The 27054-nt window shown below is 43.9% G+C and overlaps 2 protein-coding genes and 2 long non-coding RNA genes across 12 annotated transcripts in view; 2 read left to right on the top strand and 2 right to left on the bottom strand.

The window, feature by feature from the left end:
• Window positions 1-668, bottom strand: part of LOC126980482 (transcription factor GATA-4-like) — a 65482-nt gene extending 64814 nt beyond the window's left edge. For 2 of the 6 annotated variants that reach the window (XM_050830421.1, XM_050830419.1), the window contains exon 1: window positions 429-667. The gene's annotated coding sequence lies outside the window, so the exon portion shown is untranslated. Of the gene's footprint in view, window positions 1-428 lie in introns of all 6 variants that reach the window. The other 4 variants (XM_050830423.1, XM_050830425.1, XM_050830418.1 and 1 more) reach the window with 3 other exon arrangements.
• On the top strand, window positions 572-14311 carry LOC126980486 (uncharacterized). The gene is made up of 3 exons (XR_007733262.1): window positions 572-701; window positions 12847-13020; window positions 14167-14311. It is a non-coding gene; the product is annotated as an uncharacterized LOC126980486 (long non-coding RNA).
• On the bottom strand, window positions 14046-26736 carry LOC126980484 (general transcription factor 3C polypeptide 5-like). 4 transcript variants are annotated; one of them, XM_050830439.1, is made up of 12 exons: window positions 26609-26736; window positions 25023-25189; window positions 24144-24315; window positions 23334-23450; window positions 22865-23034; window positions 21731-21844; window positions 19314-19481; window positions 17473-17608; window positions 16872-16957; window positions 16499-16639; window positions 15178-15343; window positions 14046-14604 (listed from the first exon to the last, which is right to left on the bottom strand). In XM_050830439.1, exons 2-12 carry the CDS (start codon window positions 25179-25181, stop codon window positions 14495-14497), a joined length of 1539 nt encoding a protein of 512 aa, XP_050686396.1. In that variant the 5' UTR covers window positions 25182-25189; window positions 26609-26736; the 3' UTR covers window positions 14046-14494. The 4 variants fall into 4 exon arrangements, with proteins under 4 accessions (XP_050686396.1, XP_050686398.1, XP_050686394.1 ...); XM_050830441.1 differs by having other exon boundaries at window positions 26496-26702; XM_050830437.1 differs by having other exon boundaries at window positions 26581-26684.
• LOC126980490 (uncharacterized) lies at window positions 15435-16740 on the top strand. Its single transcript, XR_007733266.1, has 2 exons — window positions 15435-15762; window positions 16521-16740. It is a non-coding gene; the product is annotated as an uncharacterized LOC126980490 (long non-coding RNA).
• Window positions 26737-27054: the final 318 nt, after the last annotated feature.

Raw genomic sequence — 27054 nt, forward strand, 5'->3', positions numbered from 1 at the left:
GTGTGTGTGTGTGTGTGTGTCGATAACGTTGATTTCGATGTACGGAATTTGCACTCATTCATGTCTCGGTGCGTTTTTGTTTTTGTTTTGTCTTGTTGTTTTTCTTTATCGTTAAGCGCACCACCAGCCAATATTGCCTCAGGTGTGTGTGTGTGTGTGTGTGTGTGTGTGTGTGTGTGTTTGGACCATACAGTGTTTACATAAATTCCAAAACTGCAGATTCATTAAAACCGGACAACTACGCAATTAATCTCTCTCTCTCTCTCTCTCTCTCTCTCTCTCTCTCTCTCTCTCTCTCTCTCTCTCTCTCTCTCTCTCTCTCTCTCTCTCTCTCTCTCTCTCTCTCTCTCTCTCTCTCTCTCTCTCTCTCTCTCTCTCTCTCTCTCTCTCTCTCTCTCTCTCTCTCTCTCTCTCTCTGTAACACCCACCTTATCTTAACTGCAGCGGCGTGACAAGGAGACGGGGAGGGGGGGGGGAGGAAGGACGTATACCTCCTTATCCTGGTTATCCTCCTTATCCTCGGAGTGGGCGGAGTGGATAGGGCGCAGCGTCCTGATCAGAGGCCGGAGTGCGCGCGTGTGAGAGGGCCGAGAGGGAGTGCGCGCGGCGGAAGGGCAGTGAGCGCCGGGCAGTGGTAGCGTGTTCGTGGCGAGAGCGTCGAGCCCGGAGTGACTGGCTTGCCCGACACCTGTTTACTTGAGGTCTGGAAAGGACGCGACGACAGGACGGGGAGGAGGGGAGAGAAGGGAGGGTAGAGAAGGGAGGAGCTTGGCTTGAGTTAAGGGTAGGTGAAGGATGGAAAGGGACAGGGGAGAGGGGAAGAGTAGGGAGGGACATGTAGGGGAGGAGCTTGACTTGGGTGCCAGGCTAGGGGTTGAGGAGGGGAGGTAATGTAAAGGGTATTAAGGGTAAGGGAAGGACGGAAGGGGAGGGGAGGAGAGGTTTGGGTAGAGAATTAAAGGGGGAGTAGGGGAGGAAAGAGAGGGGAGGAGTTGAGATCGGGTGGGTGAGAAGGGGGGAGAAGTTAAGGGTAGGGGAAGGATGGGAGGGGAGAGCGGGGAATGGTGGGGAAGGGGACTGGGTAGAGAAGAGAGGGGAGGGAAGGGGAGGAGTTTTAGTTTGGATGCCTAGTTAAGGTTGAGAAGGGGATATTTTGGGGAATTTAAGTCTTGAAAAGGGAGTGAAGGGGTTTGGGTAGAGAAGGGAGGGACGGGAAGGGGAGGGGAGGAGTTGAGTTTGGGTGCCTGGGTAAGGGTTGAGAAGGGGAGGTTATTTTTTTTTTCTTTTTTTTTCAACAATGAAATAAAATACACGTTTTTTCACAGGGAGTATTTATTTTAAGCTAACAATGTCTTTCCTGAGGGTTTTAAGCTAATAATGTCGTCTTTCCTGAGGCATCTATTCCAAAGCCATTTCAAAAAATAATAATAATATAAATAAATAAATAAAAAGTGTCACACCACCGCAGTCCCTTTCAGGTCGTGATCGCCTTAATCAGTGTCACTATCAGGTTGGCAAATCCACAGCTGTCACCGCCAGGCTTTATTGCATCACTGTTCGGGGTGGTGGGTGTGTCCTCTGCCAGGCACGGGCGGCTGATTGGACTCCGAGCGTTGTCATTTTCCCGCGTTCACCGCAGCCACGCCCAGGCGCAGCGTGTGCACCGACTTTACCTTACATGGCCGTGAAAGTGTTGCACAGCTCTGTCGTGTTGAAGAAGGGAGGGGAGGTGGAGGAGGGGGAAGGAAAGCATGCGAGTAAAGGCTACTAATCCCCTTCATCTTACGTCAACCTTGATAAAAGATGAAGTTTTTTGTTTTTTTGTTTTTGTTTTTGTTTTGTTTTTGTTTTCGTCTACGCCTATAGCGCCGGTAGGCTTGCTTGAGGGGCCTGGATGGTGTTCGGCCCCAGCCCGTCATGGCGCAGGCAAGTGTTTATAGTGGCGCCATGCTCCCTGTATTTCTTTAGACTGATAAGCGTTAGAAAAATGTGAAGGTATTAAACCACCGCAACAGCCTCCCTCCGTCTGTATTGCCTCCTGCCTACGACCTGAACTCTATCCAAAGGGGAGTACCAATCTGACGGTGACCCTCCCTTCGGGCCTCTCTTACCGACTTATTATTTTCGTTGGAGCAGCGCTAAGGGGGCTTTTTTGTTTCCTGTTACTGTTGCCCTTCAGCCGCTTCCATTGCTGTCAAAAAAATATTCTTCGTTTAATCTTGACAACAAAAAAAAAATATCGAAAAGCCACTCACGATAATTTTTTACCCATATCAACTTAAGTTTTGCCGGACTGGAGTAAGAACAATCTTGCGGTTTTTTTTTTTTTTTTTTTTTTACAGCAAAGGAAACAATAATATATATAAAAAAAAAAAAAGCCCGCTACTCGCTGCTCCTAAAAAAAAAAAAATCAAAAGAGGTGGCGTTATTACCATTGCCTAAGTCTGGTGATATTTTTTTTTTTAAGATTTTCCATACTTCTTAAATTTACATTCCTATAATTTCTTGCACTATTGTTCGGTGACGCTGCGTGTCTCCGAGATGTCCGGAGGCTGTCAACACACACGTCCTGGGAGAGGATGTGAAGAAGCTGATAAGGAGGGTAGAGGAAAACAGGAGGAAGAAGAGAGAGCATGATACTGATAAAAGGAGGAGGAGGAGGAGGAGGGAGAGAGGTAGAGAAGGTTGAGGAGGTTGAGGAGGTTTACTGTATAGGATTTGTGATGGAGGAGGAGCATGATACTGATAAAAGGAGGAGGAGGAGGGGGAGAGGTACAGGAGGAGAAGGTTGAGGAGGTTGACTGTATAGGATTTGTGGAGGAGGAGGAGGAGTTTTAGAGAAGAATCATTGTAAGGAGAATAGTTGAATAGGCCAAAAGGGAATGAGGGGAAAAGAAAGAGAGAAGGAAAGGAGGTGGAGGTGCAAGGTGGAGTTGAGGGAGAGGAGAGTGAAGGACGTTGAGGGGAGGAAAGACATGAGGATAGAAGTGAGAGGAAAAGTGAAAATTCAACAGGTGGAGGTAGGATGGAAGGAAGGAAGGAAGGAAATAGAGGGGAAAGGTAAATGTCTGAGGGGTAGATGGCGTTGAAGGTTGGTGGAGGGAGGGGAGACTGGTGGAGTTTGAGGGGAAAATGGCGAGTGATGGAAGAGTGGAGTAGAGGAGAAGGTGGAGGGGGACGAGATGAGTGGAATTTTAGGCGAATGGTTAATGGTGGAAGAATTTGGTGTGGAGGAGGTGGAATGGAAACGGGTTGGTGGGAGACGAGATGGGTGGAATAAGTGGAATTTGAAAGAATAGGTTACTGATTGAGGTTGTGGAGTGGGAATGGAACGGAAACAAGACGAGATGGGTGGAATTTAAGGGGAAATACAAACAGTGGAAGATCTTGGTGTGGAAGAGGAGGTGTAGGGACGGAGTGGAATGAGAAGAGATGGGTGGAAATTCAAAGGAAAGGGAAACGGTGAAATACGTAACATAAAAGTTGTGGAGTAAGAACAGAATGGAAATGGGTAGGAGATGGAGGAGGGAAGAAGTGGAGGGAGAAGAAATAGGTGGAACTTGATAGGAAAGGTAAAACGATGGAAGACTAGGTTTGAGGGGAAGGTGAGTGGAGTTGAGATGGATTGGAGTTTCACGTGGAGGGGAGTGATAGGTGTGAGGAAGGTGAGGGAGGGAGAGAGATGAGTGGAATTTGAAAGGAGAGGTAAAACGGTGGAAGACAGAGTGTGAGGGAAAGGTGAGTGGAGTTGAGATGGATTGGAGTTTCACGTGGAGGGGAGTGAGAGGTGTGTGTGTGGGGGGGTGGGGAGGGGAGAGGGAGGAAGTGATGGTGATGGGGGAGGGGGGGGGGGGTGAAGACAGGAAGTTTCCCATGATAACCTGAGCTCGTCCCTGCTGCACGTGGGACCAAAGTTACACCACCACCAACACCACCACCGTCACCACCACCACCACCAACACCGTCACCACCACTGTCACCACCACCAACACCAACACCGTCACCACCACCACCAACACCAACACCAACACCGTCACCACCACTGTCACCACCACCACCACCAACACCGTCACCACCACTGTCACCACCACCACCAACACCAACACCGTCACCACCACCACCACCACCACTGTCACCACCACTGTCATCACCACTGTCCTCACCTTAGTCAAGAAACGTATACATCACCTCTTCCCCCGAAATTAGCCTCTCTTTTGTCCTCTTGTTCAGTTTTCCACCACTCTCATCACCTTAGTCAAGAAACGTATACATCCACCTCCACCACCACCTCCACCACCTCCACTGTATAGACATCACCTCTTCCCCCGATATTGACCTCCCTCTTTTCTCCTCTTGTTCTGTTTTCTGTTGTTGGGGCCTCACCTGGCGGGCTTGTTTTTTGTTTTTTGTTTTTTTTGTTTTTTTTGTTGCTACTTTGTTTGAGTGCCGTTGAGCTGTCTCCCGTGCTGTAAAAAAAAAAAAAAATATCCACCATCACTACCACCACCGTCATCATCATCATCATCATCACCACCACCATCACTGTCATCACCTACATCTCAACCATCATAGCCTCCACCCCATCATCACCATCACCGTCATCACCTCCACCATCACTACTGTCATCACCTCCACCATCATCACCACCACCACCACCACCACCACCATGTTAATTAGTACAGCATTTCCATTTGCTATATTACTTATTTAATATCGATTCTAACGTTTTCTGATTCTAACGTTTGCCTTGTTTGTCAGTATTTAATTATCTGTTATTATCATTGTTTCCACGCTGATTAAAACATTTTCCACCTCGATATGAAATAATTTGTTTTGTTCCCCGTCGATTTTTAACTTTTCTTTTTAATATTTAGTGATTTGTTCTTTTACCACGTCGATTCTAACATCTTCCTCGTTTTTCAATATTAAATTATTTGGGTTTTTCTTCACGTCGATTCTAATGTCTTCCCTCTCGATATTGTTTTGTTCTTTTTCCACGTCGATTCTAACATTTTCCTCGTTTTTCAATATTAAATTATTTGGGTTTTTCTTCACGTCGATTCTAATGTCTTCCCTCTCGATATTGTTTTGTTCTTTTTCCACGTCTATGCTAATATTTTCCTCGTTTGTCAATACTGAATGACTTATAATATGTGTCTACCCAGCCTTGCGGTCTTCCTCAGTAAGCTATTCATCTGTGTGTCTGTAATAGTAATAATAACTAAGACATAATCCATAATTATCATACTCTCCGCAACTCCCGCGGGTCTAATGATAACAACGGCATTATCCGTTTCTTTCATAATATCCGCAGCTCGCGTGGGCAAAATGTTAAGCATGTCTCCCTCGTGGCCTGTCAGGATGCGACGAGTTGTCAAGTTGTTAAGCTGTGGTCGTCTTTCAGCGCGCATCAGCAACGGGATGTGAAGAAACTTTGTTATATGTCATCCACAGGGGGGAGGAGGAGGAGGAGGAGAAGGAGGATAAGACCATAGGAGATAGCAGATACACGCATTCACATCCGTCCTCACCATCACCACCATCACCATCACCACCATCACCACCATCTCCACCATTATCTCGGGGACGGATGATGCAGAGTTATGGTAATTAAATGAAAGGTCACCCACGCCTGGAAAGTCCCTCCTCTGCCCGGCGTGTGACTAATAAACCACCTTCCCGCTGACGAATAGTAAACACACACACACACACACACACACACACACGCGCGCACACATACACCGGGGCCGGATCTAGGAATGGGCAGGGGGGTGGGGTGGGGGGCTCCAGCCGAGGCCTCCATATATTTCATGATAAAGTAATTTTGTTTTATATTATTATTTACATCAAAAGTCTACAACCTCTATACTGATTTTGAAGTTCACAGTTATCTTCCAGGGACTAATGAGTTTCTGAGCTCACTGAAGCAACGACTGGAAGCCTTGAGTAGCGGGCTTTTTTTTTTCTTGGTAGCGGGTTTTTTTTTCTTGGTAGCGGGCTTTTTTTTCTTGAGTAGCGGGCTTTTTTTTCTTGAGTAGCGGGCTTTTTTTTCTTGAGTAGCGGGCTTTTTTTTCTTGAGTAGCGGGCTTTTTTTTCTTGAGTAGCGGGCTTTTTTTTCACATTCGTTACCTTTTTTTATGCCCTTGAACTGACTCTGCTGTAAAAAAAAAAGAAAGAAAAGAAAAGCCTCAGAATACATAAGAGTAGGCCCATACCATCAAACTTTTATTACATAGGCCTACTCTTAGCTTATCAGTCTCCTGTTATAACTATTTCCCAAGGGCACGGAGATGATTAACTGGGTTTTTATGGGTATTATTTTCCCTTAAACGTATATATATATGTATATGTGTATGTGTATGTATGAATGTATGAATGTATGTAGGTATGTGTGTGTGTGTGTGTGTGTGTGTGTGTGTGTGTGTGTGTGTGTTAAGATGCAGAAGTGGGGTAAAACTATCCCTGGGGTCAGAAAACATTCCATGAAAATCTCGGCAACTTCTACGCGAGGCTTTCCAAACAGTCTAACTAAAGCGGGCCGAGGCGTTCAAGAATACGGGCTTCAGGTCGGTATTGCCGGCTGCTCCCACCCCTCACATCAACTATTTCCAAAGGCCAAAAAGGAGGTTAATCGAGTTGTAATGAGTGTTCTTTTAGGTTCACGGTACAGAAGAAGGCTCTGACTACCACCAGGGTCATAAAACTACCCCTGGAAATGCCCTTAACTCCTACGAAAGCCAAGTAAATTACGTGTTGTTGGGCGCCGTAATGTTCAAGAATATGCCCCTTAGTCTGTCTGCTTCAAAAGGCTCTCGCAGAAGTTGTCGGTGTTCCCTTGGGTGGTTTCCTGATAATGGGTATTCTTAGACGACCCTGCCTCTCACATCAACAATTTCCAAAGACCAAAACGGACATCAGTCGGGTTCTAATGAGTGTTTTTTGTAGGTTCATGGTACAGAAGAAGGGTCATGCTACCACCAGGGTTATTAAACTACTCCTGGAAAGGCCCACAACTCCTATGAAAGCCTTGTCATATATGTGTGCTTGGGCGAGGAAGTGTTTAACAATCCGGCCAAAACACTCGTGACAACCCGACCCAGCTCCTCTCTGGTCTTAAAAAACGTTCGTAACAAGAGCCACAAACGTTTGATAATACGAGTGTTGTTCCCTCTTCCGCCTCTTATGTAAACTGGAATCACTGGCCAGCGAGAACACCCAGACAGTAGCCTTAAAAAAACGTTCGTAACAAGAGCCACAAACGTTTGATAATACGGGTGTTGTTCCCTCTTCCGCCTCTTATGTAAACTGGGATCACTGGCCAGCGAGAACACCCAGACAGCGGCAGCAAAACTCATTAGTACTAAGCTCAAGCACGACCCAGACCAAACACTCGCTCGTGAACTTGTGGACTTTGCTCTTGATGGACAAAATGTTGCTCGTAGTCACAAATCTTTCTGGAGGGTGTTGGCTCGTAAAGTGACGCTCAGCAGACTTTGTGCTTCGATGTGTCACGAATACGGGCGGAGGGGGAGAAGGAGGAGGAGGAGGAGGAGGAGGAGGAGGAAAGATGCAAGTAGTGAAGAAATTACGAAAGAAGGTCAGAAGAGAGAGGAGAGATAGAGAAGAAGGAGGAGGAGGAGGAAGAAGGAAGGACGAAGGAAAAGAAGGAAAAATAAGACTAGGAGTAAAAGGAAGGAATGAAAAAAGAAATTACAAAACGACGAGAAAGTCTCCCCAATTCCTCCCTTCTTTACCCTCTCCCTTACTTCACTACTCATCCCCCTCCTTCCATCCCTTCTCTTCCCCTCCTCCACCTTCTCCCCCTTCCTCTTGTTACCTCATACCACATCCTCTCGTCTGCTCATCTCATACGCCTCTCCCTTACCTCACTACTCATCCCCCTCCTTCCATCCCTTCTCTTCCCCTCCTCCACCTTCTCCAACTTCCTCTTCTTTCCTCATATCCCATCCTCTCGTCTGCTCATCCCATACGCCCCCTCCCCTCCCATCCCTCACACCCCTCACACCTCAACTCTATTCCTCCACCAGCAAAAAGTAAATACAGCCACACACGCTTAATCCTCCTCATTCTCCTCCTCCTCCTCCTCCTCCCAGCAAATACAGTCTCAAACGCACCGCCAGACCCTTGGGAATGAGAGATTTACACCTGTATTGCTTCTTACCCGCCGCGCCTTTTACTTATACCGACCTGCTTCCGTGTTCCTGTGTTGTGTTGCTCTTGTTGTTCTTGTTCTTGTAGTTCTTCATTTTTATTGTTTTACCTGTTGTGTGATGTTCCGTGCTCTCAATTGATCCTAGTGCTCTCTCTCTCTCTCTCTCTCTCTCTCTCTCTCTCTCTCTCTCTCTCTCTCTCTCTCTCTCTCTCTCTCTCTCTCTCTCTCTCTCTCTCTCTCTCTCTCTCTCTCTCGTTTACTCGCTCTCTCCAGAAATGTCTCCTCTCTCTCTCTCTCTCTCTCTCTCTCTCTCTCTCTCTCTCTCTCTCTCTCTCTCTCTCTCTCTCTCTCTCTCTCTCTCTCTCTCTCTCTCTCTCTCTCTCTCTCTCTCTCTCTCTCTCTCTCTCTCTCTCTCTCTCTCTCTCTCTCTCTCTCTCTCTCTCTCTCTCTCTCTCTCTCTCTCTCTCTCTCTCTCTCTCTCTCTCTCTCTCTCTCTCTCTCTCTCTCTCTCTCTCTCTCTCTCTCTCTCTCTCTCTCTCTCTCTCTCTCTCTCTCTCTCTCTCTCTCTCTCTCTCTCTCTCTCTCTCTCTCTCTCTCTCTCTCTCTCTCTCTCTCTCTCTCTCTCTCTCTCTCTCTCTCTCTCTCTCTCTCTCTCTCTCTCTCTCTCTCTCTCTCTCTCTCTCTCTCTCTCTCTCTCTCTCTCTCTCTCTCTCTCTCTCTCTCTCTCTCTCTCTCTCTCTCTCTCTCTCTCTCTCTCTCTCTCTCTCTCTCTCTCTCTCTCTCTCTCTCTCTCTCTCTCTCTCTCTCTCTCTCTCTCTCTCTCTCTCTCTCTCTCTCTCTCTCTCTCTCTCTCTCTCTCTCTCTCTCTCTCTCTCTCTCTCTCTCTCTCTCTCTCCTCTCCCTCGCCCTCTCTCCCTCCCTCCCTCTCCCTCCCTTCCCTAACCTCATTTGACAGCTCAGGCGCGGCTTTATTCTTTTGTTTTTTGTTGAATGAAAGAACAAAAAAAGTTAAAAAGCTGATCAGTGACTGTTTAGGGAAGAGAGAGAGAGAGAGAGAGAGAGAGAGAGAGAGAGAGAGAGAGAGAGAGAGAACGATCGAGGAAGAGGAGGAGGAGGAGGAGGAGGAAAGATGTAAGTAGTGAAGAAATTAGGATAAAAGGTCAGGAGAGAGAGGAGAGAGAGAGATAGAGAAGGAGGAGGAGGAGGAGGAGGAGAAGGAGGAAAAGAAGAAAAATACGAGTAGGAGTAAAAGGAAGAAATGAGGGAAGAAAAGAAAAAAAGAAATTACAAAAGGACGAGAAAGAGAAGATGAGAGAAGGAAGGAAAAAGAAGAGAAAATATAACTAGTAAATAAAGAGATTAATGAGAAGAAATAAAAAAAAAGGAGTTGGATAAGTAGAAAAAGTTAAGTAAAAAGGAGGAGGAGGAGAATGAGGGGGGAGGAGAATGCGGAGAAAGACAGGAAAGAGGAGATAAAGAAATGAAGGAATAACTGAAGAATAAGGAAAGTGAAGAGAAGTGGAGGAAGGGAATGAGAAGAAAAGGAGAAATTAGAGAAATGACAGAAAAGTTAGAGAAGAACGAGACAGAGAGGAAGTGAAAAGAAGTAGAGAAGGAAGAGTATGAGGGAGAGGAGGAAGAGGGGGAGAGGGAGGATAAGGAGGAAGAGGAGGAGAGAAAATAAAATGAAGATAGAAATAGTACAACAGAATAAATAAAAAGGGGGAGTTAGCGAAGAATTAGGAGAGAAAATGGAGAGAACGAAATTATGAAGAGAATGACAAGGAAAAGTGCGAGAAAGGAAGAAAAGGAAGAAGAGAAGGAGAGGAAAGAAGAAGAAATAATATAAGTAGCAATAGAGAAATGAGGTAACGAAAAAGAAAATATAATAAAGCATAAAAAAAAATTAAAGAATGAGAGACAAAGTGAAGATAAGATTAGGAAGATAATGAAAGGGAAGAGGAGAATGCGAGAAAGGAGAGGACGGAGGAAAGAGCGAGGAGGGGAGGGGGGGGGAGGGGGAAGAAGGAAAAGAAGGATATAAAAAAATAGAAAATAAAGAATAAGGAGAAAAAGTGGAGAAAAGAAAATTAGAAAGAGAATGAAAGGGAGAAGAAGAGTGGAAGAAAGGAGAAGGAAGAGGAGGAGGAGGAGGAGGAGGAGGAGGTAGGAGAAGGAGAGAAAGAAGATAACAGAAGAAATAAAAATAAAAAAGCTGGCGAAAAATGAGAAAGAGGTAAAGAGAAGTAAATTAGGAAGACATGAGAGGGAAGAGGAGAATGCGAGAGAAAGGAGAGGAAAGAGGAAGAGGAGAAAGAGAAGGAAGAGGAGGAGGAGGAGGAGGAGGAGGAGTCGTGCCCAGCGTAGATAAGGCAGTTTGCTTTGCCCTCACTGCTATCTCCGGACGGCCGACACACCACCTGACACGGGGCGAGGTCACTGTTGACAGGAAGGTCGCGTAGCAGTGTCCTCTTGTGTGTGTGTGTGTGTGTGTGTGTGTGTGTGTGTGTGTGTGTGTGTGTGTGTGTGTGTGTGTATCTTTGTTTTATTGTGGTGTTTATATATCTACATGTCTGTCTACTTCATGAAAAGCTGCATCTAGACCCGATTTCACAGTCCAACACAGTGTCTTCGTAACAGCCCGAACCAAACTCTAGAATCCCATACAATCCAAAATGGTGAGGTCTTCGATGCCACACTAAATACACAAGACTTTTCCTGTATAGTTTCATCAAATTTGTGAACTTAAATATAAACACCAGACACTATACAAGGAAATTTCGAAGGCTCTGGTATTGGTTTGGGAGCTTACTAACCCGTCATGGGGAACTGTGAAACTGGCCCTTGTCTCCCTGCCTGTTGACATGTATTGTGGATTGTGTGTGTGTTAATATTTGTCCGTTTATCTGTCTGCTATTTCATGGAGGTAAATATATGTTTGTCTGTTTAACTGTATATACCTCTGTTTCCCGAATGTTTGCATATACTGAGGTAGGTTTAGATATACAATGAACATTTACTACGAGCTTGTATGTTCAACTACAGACGAACAAGATAAAAAAAAACTGATATTTTGACGCGCGGCCACACCATCTTAGGAGAAAGTAAAGATAGTGAGTTTCATATCATCTTGCCACACGGCCTTGAAATACAAAAAAAGGGAGAGAAGGAAGTGTGTAGCCTCTCTATTTTCCCCATTTCTCTTTTCCTCACTTCTCTTCTTTTCCCTTCTCTTTTCTTCTCTGTTCTTCTCTTCTTTTCCCATTTCTGTAGCCTAAAGCGAAACCAAATTGGCGAGGCCGTTTTGACGTTGACTCCCGCTGGTCCTCTCCTCCCCTCTGCTCTGCCACAGTCCCAACACCTATTCTTTTCTTTTCATATGTTACCTATAGCTGACATATGAGAGGGAGAGATAGTGTTGGTATTACAAGACACTTTGCCATCTCACATCACCTATTTCTAAAGGTCAAAGAGGGGATCAGTCGGGTTCTAATGAGAGTTTCTTTAGGTTCATGGTACAGAAGAAGGGTCAGACTACCACCAGGGTCATAAAACTACCCCTGGAAATGCCCACAACTCCTACGAAAGCCTTGTCAAATATGTGTTCTTGGGCGGCGAAATGTCTCTTAATACGATAGTGTTGGGACTGTGTGGCAGAGCAGAGGGTAGGAAAGGACCCGCGAGTGCTTGTGCTCATACATCTAAGTGAGTTCCGTAAAATAAAGATAAACAAAAAAGCCTTTGGTCGTTGAAGCAAATACCGCAGCATCTTGACAAACGGTCGCTCACAGCTTAGGAGAAAAAACGTTCGGGTGAGACGAGCATATCCTGTCATCGTGCCGCGCGGCCTCAAGAAACAAATGTGTATGTATACCTTTAAGTGTACCACGTTACATGCATATAAACGAAAAGTCTTGGTCGGTATTCTCAGAAGCTTTCGCCTCACACCAACTTTTTCCAGAGGCCGAAAAGATCAGTCGGCTTCTAATGAGTTTTTATTTTATTTATATTTATTTTTTTAGGCTCATGGGGCAGAAGGATTAAACTACCACCAGGCACCAGGGTCATACAACTACCCCTAGAAATGCCCAAAACTCCTTCGAAATATGTGTTAAATATGTGAACTTGGCCGCCGGAATGTTTTTATTTTTTTATATATATATAACAAAGGAGACGGCTCAAGGGCAACAAATAGTGTAGAAAAAAGCCTGCTTCTCACCGCTCCCACAACAGACATAAGTAAAGAATGGACAAAAGAGGTCAATTTCGGGTGGAGAGGTGTCTTGATGCACTCGTCTTGAAAGAGGCCAAGTCATAGGCAGGAGGAATAACAGAATAGCAGGTGGTATTCGTAATTAATCGGGCTCTCATCACGACTATTTCCCAAAGCCACAGAGAGGATCAGCCGGGTGTTCATGGGCGATTCTCCCGTTCACAGTGCGGAAATCGGGTAAAATTATCACTACGATTGCAAAATGGAGCTTGAAAATTAGGAGCGCTTTTGAAACTGGCAAACTCATCGGAATACAATCAACAACACGCTCGGGACTTCACGTAATAATTTCAGTAGATGACGTTTGTTTTATTGTCACGTAATAATTTCAGTAGTTGACGTTCTTTACTGTCACTTAATAATTTCAGTAGTTGACGTTTTTATTGTTCTTTCTTCCCAGGGTGTCTTTATCTTGTCACGGCGAGGGAAGGGAAGGGAGAGGAGGAACAAGAGGACCTCACGTAACCGAGCACCTCTACCCAACGCAGCGACCCCTTCATGCTGCCCTACCCCCCTCCCCCTCCCTTGCCCCTGCTGCTCTGAGGATGTTGGGGATGACGCACAAATATATAAGGTCAGGTCAGGTCATTGTTTTTAGAAGTAGTAGTAGTAGCATTGATTGTAGTAGTTGTAGTAGTAGTAGTTAGTAATTATTTAGATTTGTAAGGGGAATGAAACAACGCTGGTGTATTTCGCCCTGAGGCATCTAAAAAAGGAATACAGAGAGGAAAACTGGAAGGCATGCAGAGAGATGGTGCTGCTTTTGAATGGTACAGCATCAAATAAACAGAAATACAAGAATTAAGAAAAAAAAACGCAAGTAATGCCGAGGTGAGGTGCTTATCTCAATGCATGGTGCAGCAACATATGAGCTAACACCGTGTAGTGGCTGATGCAGATGTCTTTACTGGTTAACCTGTCAGTATAGTAAAGGACTCCAGTGTGTTCGGTAACTTGGTCATACTTATAACTCATCAGTATTCATATCAGGAAAAGTCTGTTCTGAAAAATTGAGTGCCCTTAGTAGATGCGGGGATCATGTTTTTAAAGGCCCCTCTAAGCGAGAAAAATGAGAAAAAAATCATCACTCACGCAAACCATTTCATAATATATAAACGCATTTGTGATCAGTTTATGCATCATCTATTTTGGGTGGTTTATATCATGGCAAAAATTTGGCTTGTCGCTGGTACACGGTAAAGCCACAAATTTGGCCCGTAACTGCTACCGGGTTAAAAGAAAATGTCTCGATAAAAGCATATCAGTTTTTATTTTAACCTATTGTATTAAGCTCAGTTTTCCAGATTAGTTATTTGCCTGAACGTACCATGAAACATCCCTAGTCATGGTTTTCTAATTTTTTCTATATCATTCAAGCAATAGGCACTTTTAGCTCATCTGTTACAGTATTGATATGTTGGTGCAAACTTTAAATTTAAATATTTTATTTTTTGGTATCATTTTCAGACCTTGGTCAATCTTCTTTAACAGAAATAATAATAATAGTAATGGCAATACTAATAATGATGATAATAATAATCAGGACTCGGTAGGTTAGATGCCAGCCAAAGTTTTATTGGGTGATAAATGAGAAAACTGTTATTCAAGTAAATTTATATTTAATTATATCTATTTACATAGTAATATGTCTTTTATCAAATATAAAAATGACAAGAAATGGGAAGGGTGACTAAAACCTTAATAAATACATCATTTTCAGATTGCTCGCAGACAAGCCTTCCTAAGTGAGGCAAAGTGAAAGGACACGCACACACAGTCCTTATCCTGCAAGGGTATGTTAACTAGCTGATACACACTGTTCTAATTAGCACCCATATCATTGATGAAAAAAAATGAGCCATAGTAAAATAAGTCAAAATAGGAATTTCCAAAAAGCATTTTCCTTTGACAGTACATCTTCATACCTTGGCTCAATAATCCCAGGTACTTGTTTTCCTTATCTTCTTATGGGGTTAGACAGGCTAAGACTAATTTGGTGTGCATGAACTGGTCAATGTACTCTACAGGGAGAGGCCGTGGCAAGCGTCTCACTCCCCCTGCTCATCCTCAGTAGAGTTCCCTTCAGTGGGTGAGTCACTCTCGGAGTTTGACTGCAGCTCCAGGTCCTCCGCTTCCAGTCCCTCCCCCTGGGCAGCTGCTGTGGGGACAAAGAGTGAAGGTAAACTTTGGGGACAAAAGGTGTTGATAAGTGACACACCAATATGGAGCACACAATTTTACAGATGAGGCCACTTCACAGATGGAGGGTAGTGGGGTGAGCCTTGAGAACTCATTAAACTTGCCGAGACTTTAATAAACAACAATTTTCGTAATGGAAGTCATAAATCAAACAGCAGGTACTCATCCTGTAAAGTATAGTCACCACACTGAGTTGGTCCAGATTCCCTGCCCCCTCTCTCACCTGCACCTAATACATGAACAATACTATAGTGAAACCAGATTGGTGAGATCATTTTTGCATTGGTTCCCACGGATTCATTCCTCCCCACTGCTCTGTCACACAGTCATAACACCATCTTTTCCTCCCATGTGCTAGTTATAGGTAACATATGGGAGGAAGAAATAGGAGTTGGGACTGTGTGGCAGAGCAGCAAGGAGGAAAGGATACACAGGAACCAGTACAAAAATTTTCTTGCCAATCTGGTTTCATAGTAATTAGAAATATTATGCCCATACATTCCAACAAATACAAAATGTTGCTGCCACTTACTTCTCTCTGCCAAGGTCTTCTCAATGAGTCTTGACATGAGGTCCCGGCAGGTGGCCTCAACACCCCCCGGCAGCCACCCGTACTTCTCCGAGCACACCTTGTTGGCACCTGTCAGGATGGCCTCCTCCAGTAACTTCTGAATCTCTGGCACCTGGATGTCACAGTACTGCAGGAACAGGATTGATCTGAGTATTGCACCTTCAAAACTTCCTAGCGAACACACTCGGCTCTCAGTCTAGTGTTAAAGTTTGTAATTATCCAATGACATTAAGTATTCCAATTATTGTTGTTCAGAAGCCACTATCTCCGTAACAACTCACTAACGAAGCAATTTTTTTCTTTGTTTCCTCCTTTTCATTCTTTCGTCATTTCTACGAGACACAATCTGCTCTAGAAGATAACTATACTCTAACCTTAATTTTTAAAACACACTTTGCCCATGCCAGCCCAGGGACAAGATTTCACCTCTCGGTCTTCACTAGTGTTATACAGCCTACATCGGAGAGGAGGCACACCTTACTTATGAACTGGCCTATGATGGATACACAACAAGAAAGGAGGAGCTTATTTGTCAACTTATTGAGAGTAGAGTATAAAGATGCTGGTTAGCTCTTGAATCAAGGAGTTGGATAATATAGGGATGAATTCAGGGCCATGGGAGGGGTGTAATCAAAATAATAAAAAAATGCTAGGAGTTGGGGATCAAGCTTTAGTAAATTGACTATAACTGCTTTCATTTCCCCCTCTCATGTAAATTTTGCCATCAACAAGACAGGACCATTAAGAAATGTAACAAAGGGGAGGACCCCATTAGACAAGGTCATCCTCATCACGGACCACTAAACATCAACCTTCTGCACACCTGCGTGAGAGTACCACTGACCTAATAATAATCATCTTCGCCAGCCATGGCTCGTACTCCAGAACAATTTTTTTTCTCTCAAGTCTCTACTTCTCTCTGTACACCAGCATCATACAAAGATGTGGATAATGTTCAGAAAGGGCTTTGTCTTGCAGTGGACAAGTTATGACTAATAATAGTTAGTCATATCATTATTATTATTTGAAAAAAAAAAATCTCAAGTAGCTGTCCAGATGGCTGACTGTTAATAGTCTGAGATATGGATGACTCATGTACTGGGGCTTCTCCCTTTCAGAAAGCATTTCTTTGTGGTGTCACCCTTTTGATGGCAATTTTATTCCTGTTTTCTGTAATAACGGGAACTGGTTACTAAATTGTATAACATGTGATGCAGCCTGTGAATGGCATATGCTTCAGACAGATTTGAAATGATGTTCTTGGCTGACTGTACACCCTCACCTGATAAAACATTTGCCTGTAGGGAGGAACCATGCCTGGCCGGAAGATGTACAGTTCATCCAAGTTCTTGTCAGCTTCAGAACACTCCTCGCCACCATCATCGCCGGCCTCCCCAAGGTGCAGAGACTGGATCACCGACGTCTGGGTGCAGGGGTGAACGTGAGATTACTGAGCACAAAATAATGTTTGTATATCTGTCACTGAAGGCTCTTCTGTAACTTACATGATAAAAATAAATTTTCTATTTTTTTTTTTTTTTCTCATCCCTGAAAACACATGCTGACATTGTGAAGGCCCAGAGAGAGAGAGAGAGAGAGAGAGAGAAGAGAATCTAATAAGACATGGCTCATTGAATCTAAAATGCAGTGTGTACTTTTCTCCTGGAAGCGTTGGCACTCTTGTATGGCAGCACATAGTTGGAGTAGCTCCTCTTGGCCTCCACTTGGGTCTTTACGCCTCCTGCAACACACACATTACCAGCAAACACTCTTGAGAATAAATTATATTTATGCAATGAGAATTTATATTTTTAAAGTAGTATACTGCTTAACAGTTATAGCAGTTATCTCTTGAGGACTACATCAAAAGTAAAGAAAGCCTGTTAGAGATAGTTGATATAAACATGAAGAAATCAGCCATAAGACAAGCCACTATTGGGAGAGCTACAAAAAGGAATATTACAATTAGGAATTTTTTTGATGGGCAATGCCATCAACAGGACATGAACCCAATTTTGTAAATGAAATAATAAGGAATGTAGCACATACCTATGTCACAAGACAGAGTGAGGTAGTTACATGAATACAAAGGGCAAAAAGGTCAAATATGAGTTTCATGGAACACATTTACAGATTTTTAGGGGAACAAAAATAAAAGGTGAAAAAGAAACAGATGGAGAGATCTAAAGAAACAGAGGTGGAAAAAAGAACAAGGTATATAGGGATCAAAAGTAGGCGAGTTGCTGTACAACTGACCTGCCTGACGGATACGGAAGTCAAAGGTTTGGTAGATCCAGGCCTTGGGGTCCTTGCGTGGGTCATAGCCAAGCCGCACCCACAGGTTCCTCCACGGCCCAGTGTGGAAGTAATATGACACAGTGGGCAGCAGGTACTGGCGGGGAGAAGTTAGTTATTCAGTTACTCAGTTCATTGCCAACACAAAAGTGCAGTACACATCAAATTGAACCATCAAACTTTGACCCAACAGAAAAGCAAATAGGAAACTGCAAATAAAGTTAAAATTCATTGATTGTCGACCTCTTTAATCAGGTGTTATTCAGTTACATAACACAAATAGCTGAACAGTTGAAACTAGTCACACAACAGCCCCTGCAAAAATATTGATCAACTATGACACCTGATAGTAAGTGGCAGAGGCTGCACAGTAGAGACGAGAAAAAACAGTCAGCCACACCTTTAGGCTGGGTTCACACAAGACACTTTTAGTGGTCAGTGGCCACCACAAAAAATGGTCGCCACGAAAAATGGTGGGTAGGTGTACCATGCACACAAGCCACTCAATGGCAGCCATTAATGAGGTCAATACGTGGCGTTATGGATCTCGTAGAGGCAGCAGCTGTCTGTGCTCTCTTGGCAAAAAGCGCTGAAGAAAGTACTGCCATGGGTTCACCCCATATATACTTAGCAACAGACTACTGCGTGTAGCATTCCACACATTATTTACAGAGCTAAAAGAACACAATATTTATTTATTTATTTATTTTTTTTTTTTTTTTTACACTACTCCAGGTCACATGATAGGTTTAATCATCTTATGACAATAATTGGTCCACGTATAACACGGCAGGACATCAACATGAGGAATTGTGTCCCAGTAGAAGAGAGACTTGCGGTAATTTTAATATAAGACTGAACATGAAGAATATTAAGTCACATTAGATGTAATTTATTGACATAATTCAGCAGTCTTTGCGGTTACATAACATTTTCCCCTTTCTACTTCCGGGTAAATAAAACTACCACATTCAGTAATTAATCCATACCAGAATCAATTAATATGCAAAACTGTGAAACGAAATGAAACATTAGTTCTGAAAGCATATAAGAGCTTATCCATTATATCCTGAACACAAGTTATGCATGAAGGTCATACTTATACATCATTATGACAGTTGAAATTCATGTGTTCAAGTGTCAAGACAGAGGGAAAGCAGCGGGTGGCAGGGTGGTGGCCACCAATAGTGGCTCGTGTGCACGCTGCCATTTGATACAACGGTATCTATCGCTGGCCACAGTGGCGTGGTCGGGAAAATGGCTCCGCCGGCCACAACTCGCCACTGTTTTGTGGTGACCACAAAAAAAGTGGCCCGTGTGCATGCACCCACAGAGATGTGTGTGTTCTATTTTGACCATTATTTTGTGGCAGCCACTGACCACTAAAAAGTGTCCCGTGTGCATGCACCCACAGAGATGTGTGTGTTCTATTTTGACCATTATTTTGTGGCAGCCACTGACCACTAAAAAGTGGCTCGTGTGAATCCAGCCTTAAAGTTTGTGAACCAGATGAGAGAGAGAGAGAGAGAATATATATATATATATATATATATATATATATATATATATATATATATATATATATATATATATATATATATATATATATATATATATATATATATATATATATGAGGTGTGGTGTGGAGGACTTGTTAAAGGTACTGAGTAGGCAAAAACTAAGGTGATATGGGCACCTCAGGAGGAGGGAAGGAAGGCCATGTACTCAGAAGAGCTGTAGAGGTGAAGGTAGAAGGGGCAGGACCAGATTGAAGACCAGAGAGGCAGAGAAGGCCCTTTACCTTAAGTTTGTCCTTCTTGTAGTCCAGCCTGACCCTGAGTGCATTCTTGGACCAGATGGGCCGCTTCTCAAACTCACCCTTCACACCCTGGTAGGAGCGGTTGTCCAGGAACTTGATGCGCACCTGTGACAAGGCCCCGGGCAGCGGCTCCTTGGGCACCTCATCATCCTGTGGGTGAGAGTCCAGGCTAGAGGTGAAAAGACTGCAGGTAACTCTAAAGGCCCATCCACACCTGGAAACTTTGTCTGGAAACATTTTCACAATTTTCCCAGGTGTTTCCAAATATTTCTCTATTATTTCCAAACATTTGGGAAACAATGTTTCCAAAATCTTCCAACAGTTAAGAAGTAACCCTACAACTACTTATTCTTTACTGGCATTATGGGATGCAACTGCTGCAGATTTTAAACATATACATAAACTTTCTATGGACATCACCCATAAGCATCTCCGACTTTTTCTTCCTCTCCAGTGAGTGCAATATTAAGGCCCCAGTCACACTGGCTTTACGACCTACTGACGACCCCCAGCGACCTGCAGGTCGCGGGAGGTCTCACATGGTCGTGTGTGTGATCATCATGTGTCTCCGTCCGCTGTGCGACCGAAAAGGTCGGCTGGAGGTTTTAGGTGCTGCTCTAAAACCTCAAGCCGACCTCTCAGGTCGCTGCCGGTCATAAAAAAGGTTGCCGTCCAGTGGCTGAATGGACTGCATCTGGACGGCAAGCGGACTGCCACCAGTGGCCGACAGGTGACCATTAACTGTTGAACGGCAACCGGATGGCAAGCGGACGCCGTCTGGTTGCCATCAGATAGATGGAGGTCACTGATGTTCGCTGTCCACTTTTTATCTGTCATTGGCCGTGGTCGATGTCCAGCCTTCCACCACACGGCGAGTTGTGCGGCGACCGGTGGTAGGTCAAACCACTCTTGCCCGGAAATGAGGTACATTCCTGAGCAGTGACATCCCACGCCCCTCGGCCCGTCCAAGCTCCATCCCAACTCAACCTGCTCCACAGGTCAAGCACACGGGCAAATGTGTATGGGTCACCTCTGCCTAACCAAAATAAATTTTTGCAGAACATGATGTGCACAGCAGTAACAATGAGAGTTTGTAGAGCTAATGGCTTTTATCCACTTCAAAAAGGATTGTTAACCCTTTCAATACGGTGATGCAGACGTTGGCATCACAGTATGGAAAGGGTTAAAAGGAAATGGAAGAGGATTAATCCTCTTCTAAACCTCTTAATCTTCTTCCATTTCCTCTTAAGAGGGTTACAAGAGGATTAAGAGGTTTAGAAGAGGATTAATCCTCTTCCATTTCCTCTTAACCCTTTCCATACTATGACGCCGACGTCTGTGTCACATATTGAAAGGGTTAATTTCATCTTCTGTTCTGCCCAGGATGATGGAAATGCTTTAGAACGCATATAATGTAACATACATGCTAACAACAGGTTAAACCAAGATTGCTTGGAGCATTTTTTGCATGTCTGTGGGTCACAAATATCCGTCTTTCGCTGCATTGAAGCACAAAATACTTTCATTACCTTTATAAGTAACTATTTTTCACAAATAATTTACAGAAATAAGAATGACAAATGTAATATAACTGGGTGATAATGTATACTGTAACACGTCAGCAGCAGGTCGTTAAGGGAGGTCACCGTCCTCATTGCGACAGGACGCATACTGGTCCTTGCCTGTCGGCGTATGGTGGGCGTCTTGGCCTGACTCCAGGTGTGAGATCAAGGTGTGAATCTTACAATGGTCGCCATCCGGCCGCCCACTGGATGGACACTAAACGACCGCTGGTAGCCGTTCGGTCGCACGACTACTCTGCCACCTATGTGGTCAGGAAGCGGTGGGTGTGAATCGCAGCATTTTGGGGTCACAGGTGGTCGTTAGCAGGTCGTAAAGTCAGTGTGACTATAGCTTAATTAAAATGCAGAGTCTACTGCAGCAGTCTCTTCACTCACCAATATCCTGAGAACAACCGAGGTCTGGGCAGGAAATATTGGGAAGCAATGTTTCTTGATGTGGACAGGCCTTAACAAATCCAATCAAGTCTTTTTTTTTACACTAAGGGAGGCAGCTCAAGGGCAAAAGAAAGAAGCAAAAAAATCCTGCTGGCACACTTCCCTACAGTTTCAGCTTCAATACCATTGAGCCATGAAGTCCTTACATAACCTGATAACGAATATAAAAAATACACTATTATACACAGAGGCTATAATTAAAGATGTAAATAATTCCTTTCACTAAGTACCACCATTTGTTGATTGAGTGCAGCATTATATTTGCACTTTCCTTTTTCTATATTCCTCTTTTCCATATGCCTCAAAGAAGTAAAACTATTATTATCATTATTATTATTATCATCACATGCCCCATTCTTTACACTGCTACGCTCACCTCACCTTGAAGGAATGAAAGATGGCAAAGTGCGTTCTCCTCTGCCGTGTCCGTCCAATGATGTTTTGGGGAACCTTGGTCCTGCCGTCGTCATTTTTCTCCCTCCTGTAGCGGTAATCCTGGGAGGGGAGAGAAAAGAGGATTATTACCTTTGTTTCATCATCTTGTACAGTATTCTTTCCCCTCCTGCTTTCCTATTTTCCTTCTGCAAACATTATCCCTTTTTTTTTTCTTTCTTTTCCCTCAAACATCTTCCCATCATTTCTTTGCCTCATTCTTTCCTTCTCCCTTCATCTACTTTCCCCCTCTCCTAAATCTTACCCCCCCTTTTTTTCTCTTTCCTTTTTCCTCACCCCTTTCCAGCATCTCTTACTTTGCTTCATTCTTTCCTCTCCTTCTTTATCTTTACCACTTTTTCTCTGCCTTTCCACCATCTCTTACTTTGCTGCATTTTGCCCTTTCCTTTACTAATCTCACTTTCCTTAAACTCTAGCACTTTATTTTCTTCTTTCTCCCGCCACTTTAGTAAGACATTAACACCAAGTAATGAAACTTTAAACTCATTGCTTTCCTAATCCATAACCTTCACCTACTTTTCTTTCCATCATCTTGTACACTGCCTCATTCTGGCTTTCCCACAGCACTGATGCCCCGTTCACCACAACACACCAATCAGTAAATTCTATCCGAGCACACCAGGAGGACAGAATAAGTCAAGCAGATAGATTAGAAATTATGACAACAGTATATAAAATTCTGCTCATACCACCAGCACAATTCACTTGATTTTTTTAACATTGTACTAGTCTTCACCAACAATGACGTGGCTGCTATGTTGTTTTTGACCTGCTTTTCAGGGCGTGGCTAGTTGGTTTTTGTTGATTTTTTTATATCACTTTTTTATGACTGAGTTTGTAATATGTTGACTTAACTCAGTGAATATCCAACACCTAAGTGACTCCGTCCCAAAAATGGAATTAAAACACAAACAAGCCACATAACTTAATTAATTCTAATAAAACATTTAAATAATCTGGCGCTAGATTCGGGACAGCATACCAGCACCAGCGGTCTGCAATAACAGGAAGAAAAAAATAGAAGAGCAGTGAACACAAGCAAGCTCTGACTCCTCCACCTACCTGTGGGGTGTCCATGCGGGTGAAGGCTGCCGGGGGGAGATAGAGCGGTGCCGCCTGGTTGAGCCAATCAGCACGCTCCATTCCCTGAGGCACCAGCTGGTCGTACACACACACCTGCTGCTGCCCATCCTCGCTCGGCACAAGAGGCAGGTACTGGAAGTCACACAAACCTGTAACATTGCACGAACACATGCACTGTTACATGGTTAAAATATGACTTTGCTTCCTTGAATATTTTTTTAACAGTTGAAATTACTGTCATCTGCATCAAACACATCTAATATACTATATGAAGGAAAGCATTCATAGAAAAATCTCCATGCATACGACCAAGATGACATCAGAGGCGAGATACCTGGTGCATGACACAACAGTGGCGTGAGTCTCTACCCAAAATCTATTGCAAACATGAAATCACTTGTCAATAAACATGGCTTCCTGTCCTTAAGTCTGGAAAGGACTAACTTACTGTTAAACTTGTAAGTGGTGTGTACAACCCCCACCAGCTCTGTCCTGAGTGGGGAGGCAGAGTAGGAGTTCTCCAGGCTGGCAGGACTCTGAGTTAAGGCATTCTGGGTGTTGGAGGCTGTGAGGAAGACACACAGCACTCATGAAACCTTCCACATGAAAATTTTAGGATGGGTTTGCATACCAAACATACCCATGTAAACATGAACTCCTCACAAGGCTCTATGTTTAATAAAGGAATGAATTTATTCTCCTAAAAAGTATTATCCATGTAAAATGTGAAGAGTTTACATACAATACATACTCATACAAACATAAACTCACCCAGTGTTACATGTCCAAACATACCCATGCATTCTCTCTTCTTAAGTTTGACAATGTAAAGATAATTACTTTTACATCAGGATATACAGTAAGTTAGGTGGGTTTGGTGGTGGCCATCCCTCACTCAGCACTATTCTTTTTATCTGGCCTGATGATGCATTGCTCCTTTACAGGGTGACCATCAACACAATTCATACCTAGCCCCCATCCATCAACATTGGCGGAACATTCACAAAACTCTCACTCACATCTTTATCCATTCCACCCATTTACCTCACTCTTGGTCTAAAACACACTGCAGTCACCCAGGCAGGGGCTAAATAAATACAGTGTAGTTAAGAAAAACAAGCCCAGGAACAAACAAATACAAAAGATTAAAATATACAAACAAATTAATAGAATGCCAAAACAAGTAAAAAAACATAAAAATAACACTAAGCCACAGAAACAACAAAAAACGCCCAACCAGCCCAGCCTGTCATCTTGCCTTCTTGGTCTGCATTCTCTTCGCTCTTCTTCCTCGTCGTCGTCTTTTTCCGCCGCCGCACCACCCTCAGCAGCAGCGCCGTGGAGTTGTGCCGTTCTCCACAGGTCGGCTTGCAGTACACGTCGCTGGGCCGGAAACGAAGCTCCATCCTCCGGTTGTCCTCACAGTAAACCTGAGTCACGGAAGAGTAAGTGCACATTTTTTTTATTTTTTGTTTTTTTGTTTTTTTATACAACAAAGGAGACAGCTAAGGGCAACAAAAAGAGTGTAGAGAAAAAAAAGCCCGCTACTCACCACTCCCACGATGGACAAAAGTTAAGAGTGGACAAAAGAGAGGTGTCTTGGAAGGTTACACGGATCAAATAAATCAATAAATGAATGAACAAATTAATAGTTATGAAGGAGTTACAGAGTACTCAAATGAAGAAAGAATAAAAGGTAAGGAAGTCAAGCAGAAAGGTTAGAAAGAAGATAAAAGAAAACACAAAGGATATAATGAATGAAATATTAAAAAGAATATATGACAAGAAGAGATGAAGAAGTATGGGAAGAGGGACAAAAGAAATAACTAGGAGATAATTATGAGGAAAAGGAACTGACATGTGAAGAAGAGGCAAGGAAGAGAGGGAGGAAGGACAAAAAGATATGAATGGAGTGGAAAAAAAGAAATGGAAGAAGCAAGAGGGTCAGAAGAGGGTTATATGAGCAGAGAGAGAGAATACTATAAGAGATAAAATACATAAAAAAGGAGAAAAAAAAGACATTACATGAAGAGGGAGAGACACAAGAAAGAAAAAAAAAGAGGAAAAAGAAAGAACCTACAGCTGACAACAAGAAGGAGGGAGGCAAGTAACATAAGACAAAGAGGAAGCTTCTCACCTGCGATATCTTCTCTATCCCTCCCAGTGTGCTGACCATATTGTCCACATTCTGCACCAGCCCGGGGTACTCAATGCACACAAACTGCCGTAGCTTGCCCGTGCTGCCGATGTTACTGCTGCTGTTGGTGCTGCTGCCGACGCCACTCCCATGCGACATCTTGAATTCTGCCGGGTTAAAGGATGTGATGAAATTATATGATTTGGTTGGATGGAAGGCCATATTCTTTAAACATCTCAATGCCAAAGCACATATATTTGACAAGGCTTTCATAGGAGTTCTGGCCATTTCCAGGGGTAGTAGTTTTCTGACCCTGGTGGTAGTTTTGCAATTCTTCTGTATATTGAACCTAAAACAACTCTTGAGGACCCGATTGATCTCCTTTTCAGCCTTGAGGAATACTAGTTGATGTGAGAGGTGGAAGAGTCTAAGAATATCTGCCAAAATAGTGATTGGTTTAATGTGGACGTGAAGAGATGTGGTTTGGTGGAAGTGGAGTGGTGGTGTGGTTTGGTGGAGGTGGAGTGGTGGTGTGGATTGGTGGAGGTGGAGTGGTGGTGTGGATTGGTGGAGGTGGAGTGGTGGTGTGGATTGGTGGAGGTGGAGTGGTGGTGTGATTTGGTGGAGGTGGAGTGGTGGTGTGGTTTGGTGGAGGTGGAGTGGTGGTGTGGTTTGGTGGAGGTGGAGTGGTGGTGTGGTTGTTGCAGAAGTTGATAAAGAAAGAGTTCGAGGAGTTGTCAAAACACCTCTTAGGTCGAGAGCCAAAGGGGGAGTCTGTCCAGGGGCATTTGTGGTCGCCCTGGAGACTCCAAGGCATGATTTTTATTAGCCACAGCAAAGGAGACAGTTCAAGGGCATAAAAAAAAAAAATAATAATGAAGAAAAAAACGCTACTTACTGCTCCTAAAAAGAGTGCAGAGGAGTGGCCGAAAGAGGTCAATTTCGGGAGGAGAGGTGTCCTGATACCCTCCTCTTGAAAGAGTTCAAGTCGTAGGCAGGAGGAAATACAGATGGAAGAAGATTGTCCCAGAGTTTGCCAGTGTGAGGGATGAAAGAGTGAAGTTGGCAGGAGGAAATACAGATGGAAGAAGATTGTCCCAGAGTTTGCCAGTGTGAGGGATGAAAGAGTGAAGTTGGCAGGAGGAAATACAGATGGAAGAAGATTGTCCCAGAGTTTGCCAGTGTGAGGGATGAAAAGAGTGAAGTTGGCAGGAGGAAATACAGATGGAAGAAGATTGTCCCAGAGTTTGTCAGTGTGAGGGATGAGAGAGTGAATATGCTGGTAAAACTCGTGCAATTGCTGGAGCTGGACCCAGATGTTGAGGAAGTAATAATGGATTTTGAAGTAGGAATGTGGAATGCGATATGTCAACAGCATATCACCCATATCTTTGGTGTGGGTGGTGCACAGAGTGGTATGATAATCTAGCTACTCAACATGGACAACATAACACTCATTCAGAAAAGCCTCACTCTCTGTACATGTGGAGGTGCAGAACACAACCGTGGCTGCCTTGAGTGACACCCATTTGCTGTCCAGACACGCCACAACACTCACCACCACCCACGACACATCACTCACACACCTGCTGCCACAGTGCCACGTGCTCGACGGGCAGCCACAAACAACACGAGCTACTGTGCTGCGGCCTTGCCTTCGGTGCTCCCGGCAGCGGCGCGCCTCGGTGCCAGTGCCTGTCACCACCGTTCCCAGATTATCGTACTCAAGCGCCGCGTATTTACCGGTTTCTGGGCCATAACTGTTGCCAAGAAGCACTAATAATTAACCATTTAAACGATAACCATATATGAATGCAATTATTTGGGTGATGAAAGCAGTTATTGGGTCGGTTATCGCATTATCGGCAAACCTAAGAGGCAGAGTACGACAATCTGGCAACGTTGCTGGTCACCCTACTCTGTATGTGCATTCTCGCCGAGGAGCTTTCAACAATAAATAATCCTTGAATTGGATTTTGAAAGCGTTTCCATGATTGTTGAACGTTTATAGAAAATATATATGATTGATTGA

This window comes from Eriocheir sinensis, chromosome 44 (genome assembly GCF_024679095.1).
Source record: "Eriocheir sinensis breed Jianghai 21 chromosome 44, ASM2467909v1, whole genome shotgun sequence".
Taxonomy (NCBI): Eukaryota; Metazoa; Arthropoda; class Malacostraca; order Decapoda; family Varunidae; genus Eriocheir; species Eriocheir sinensis.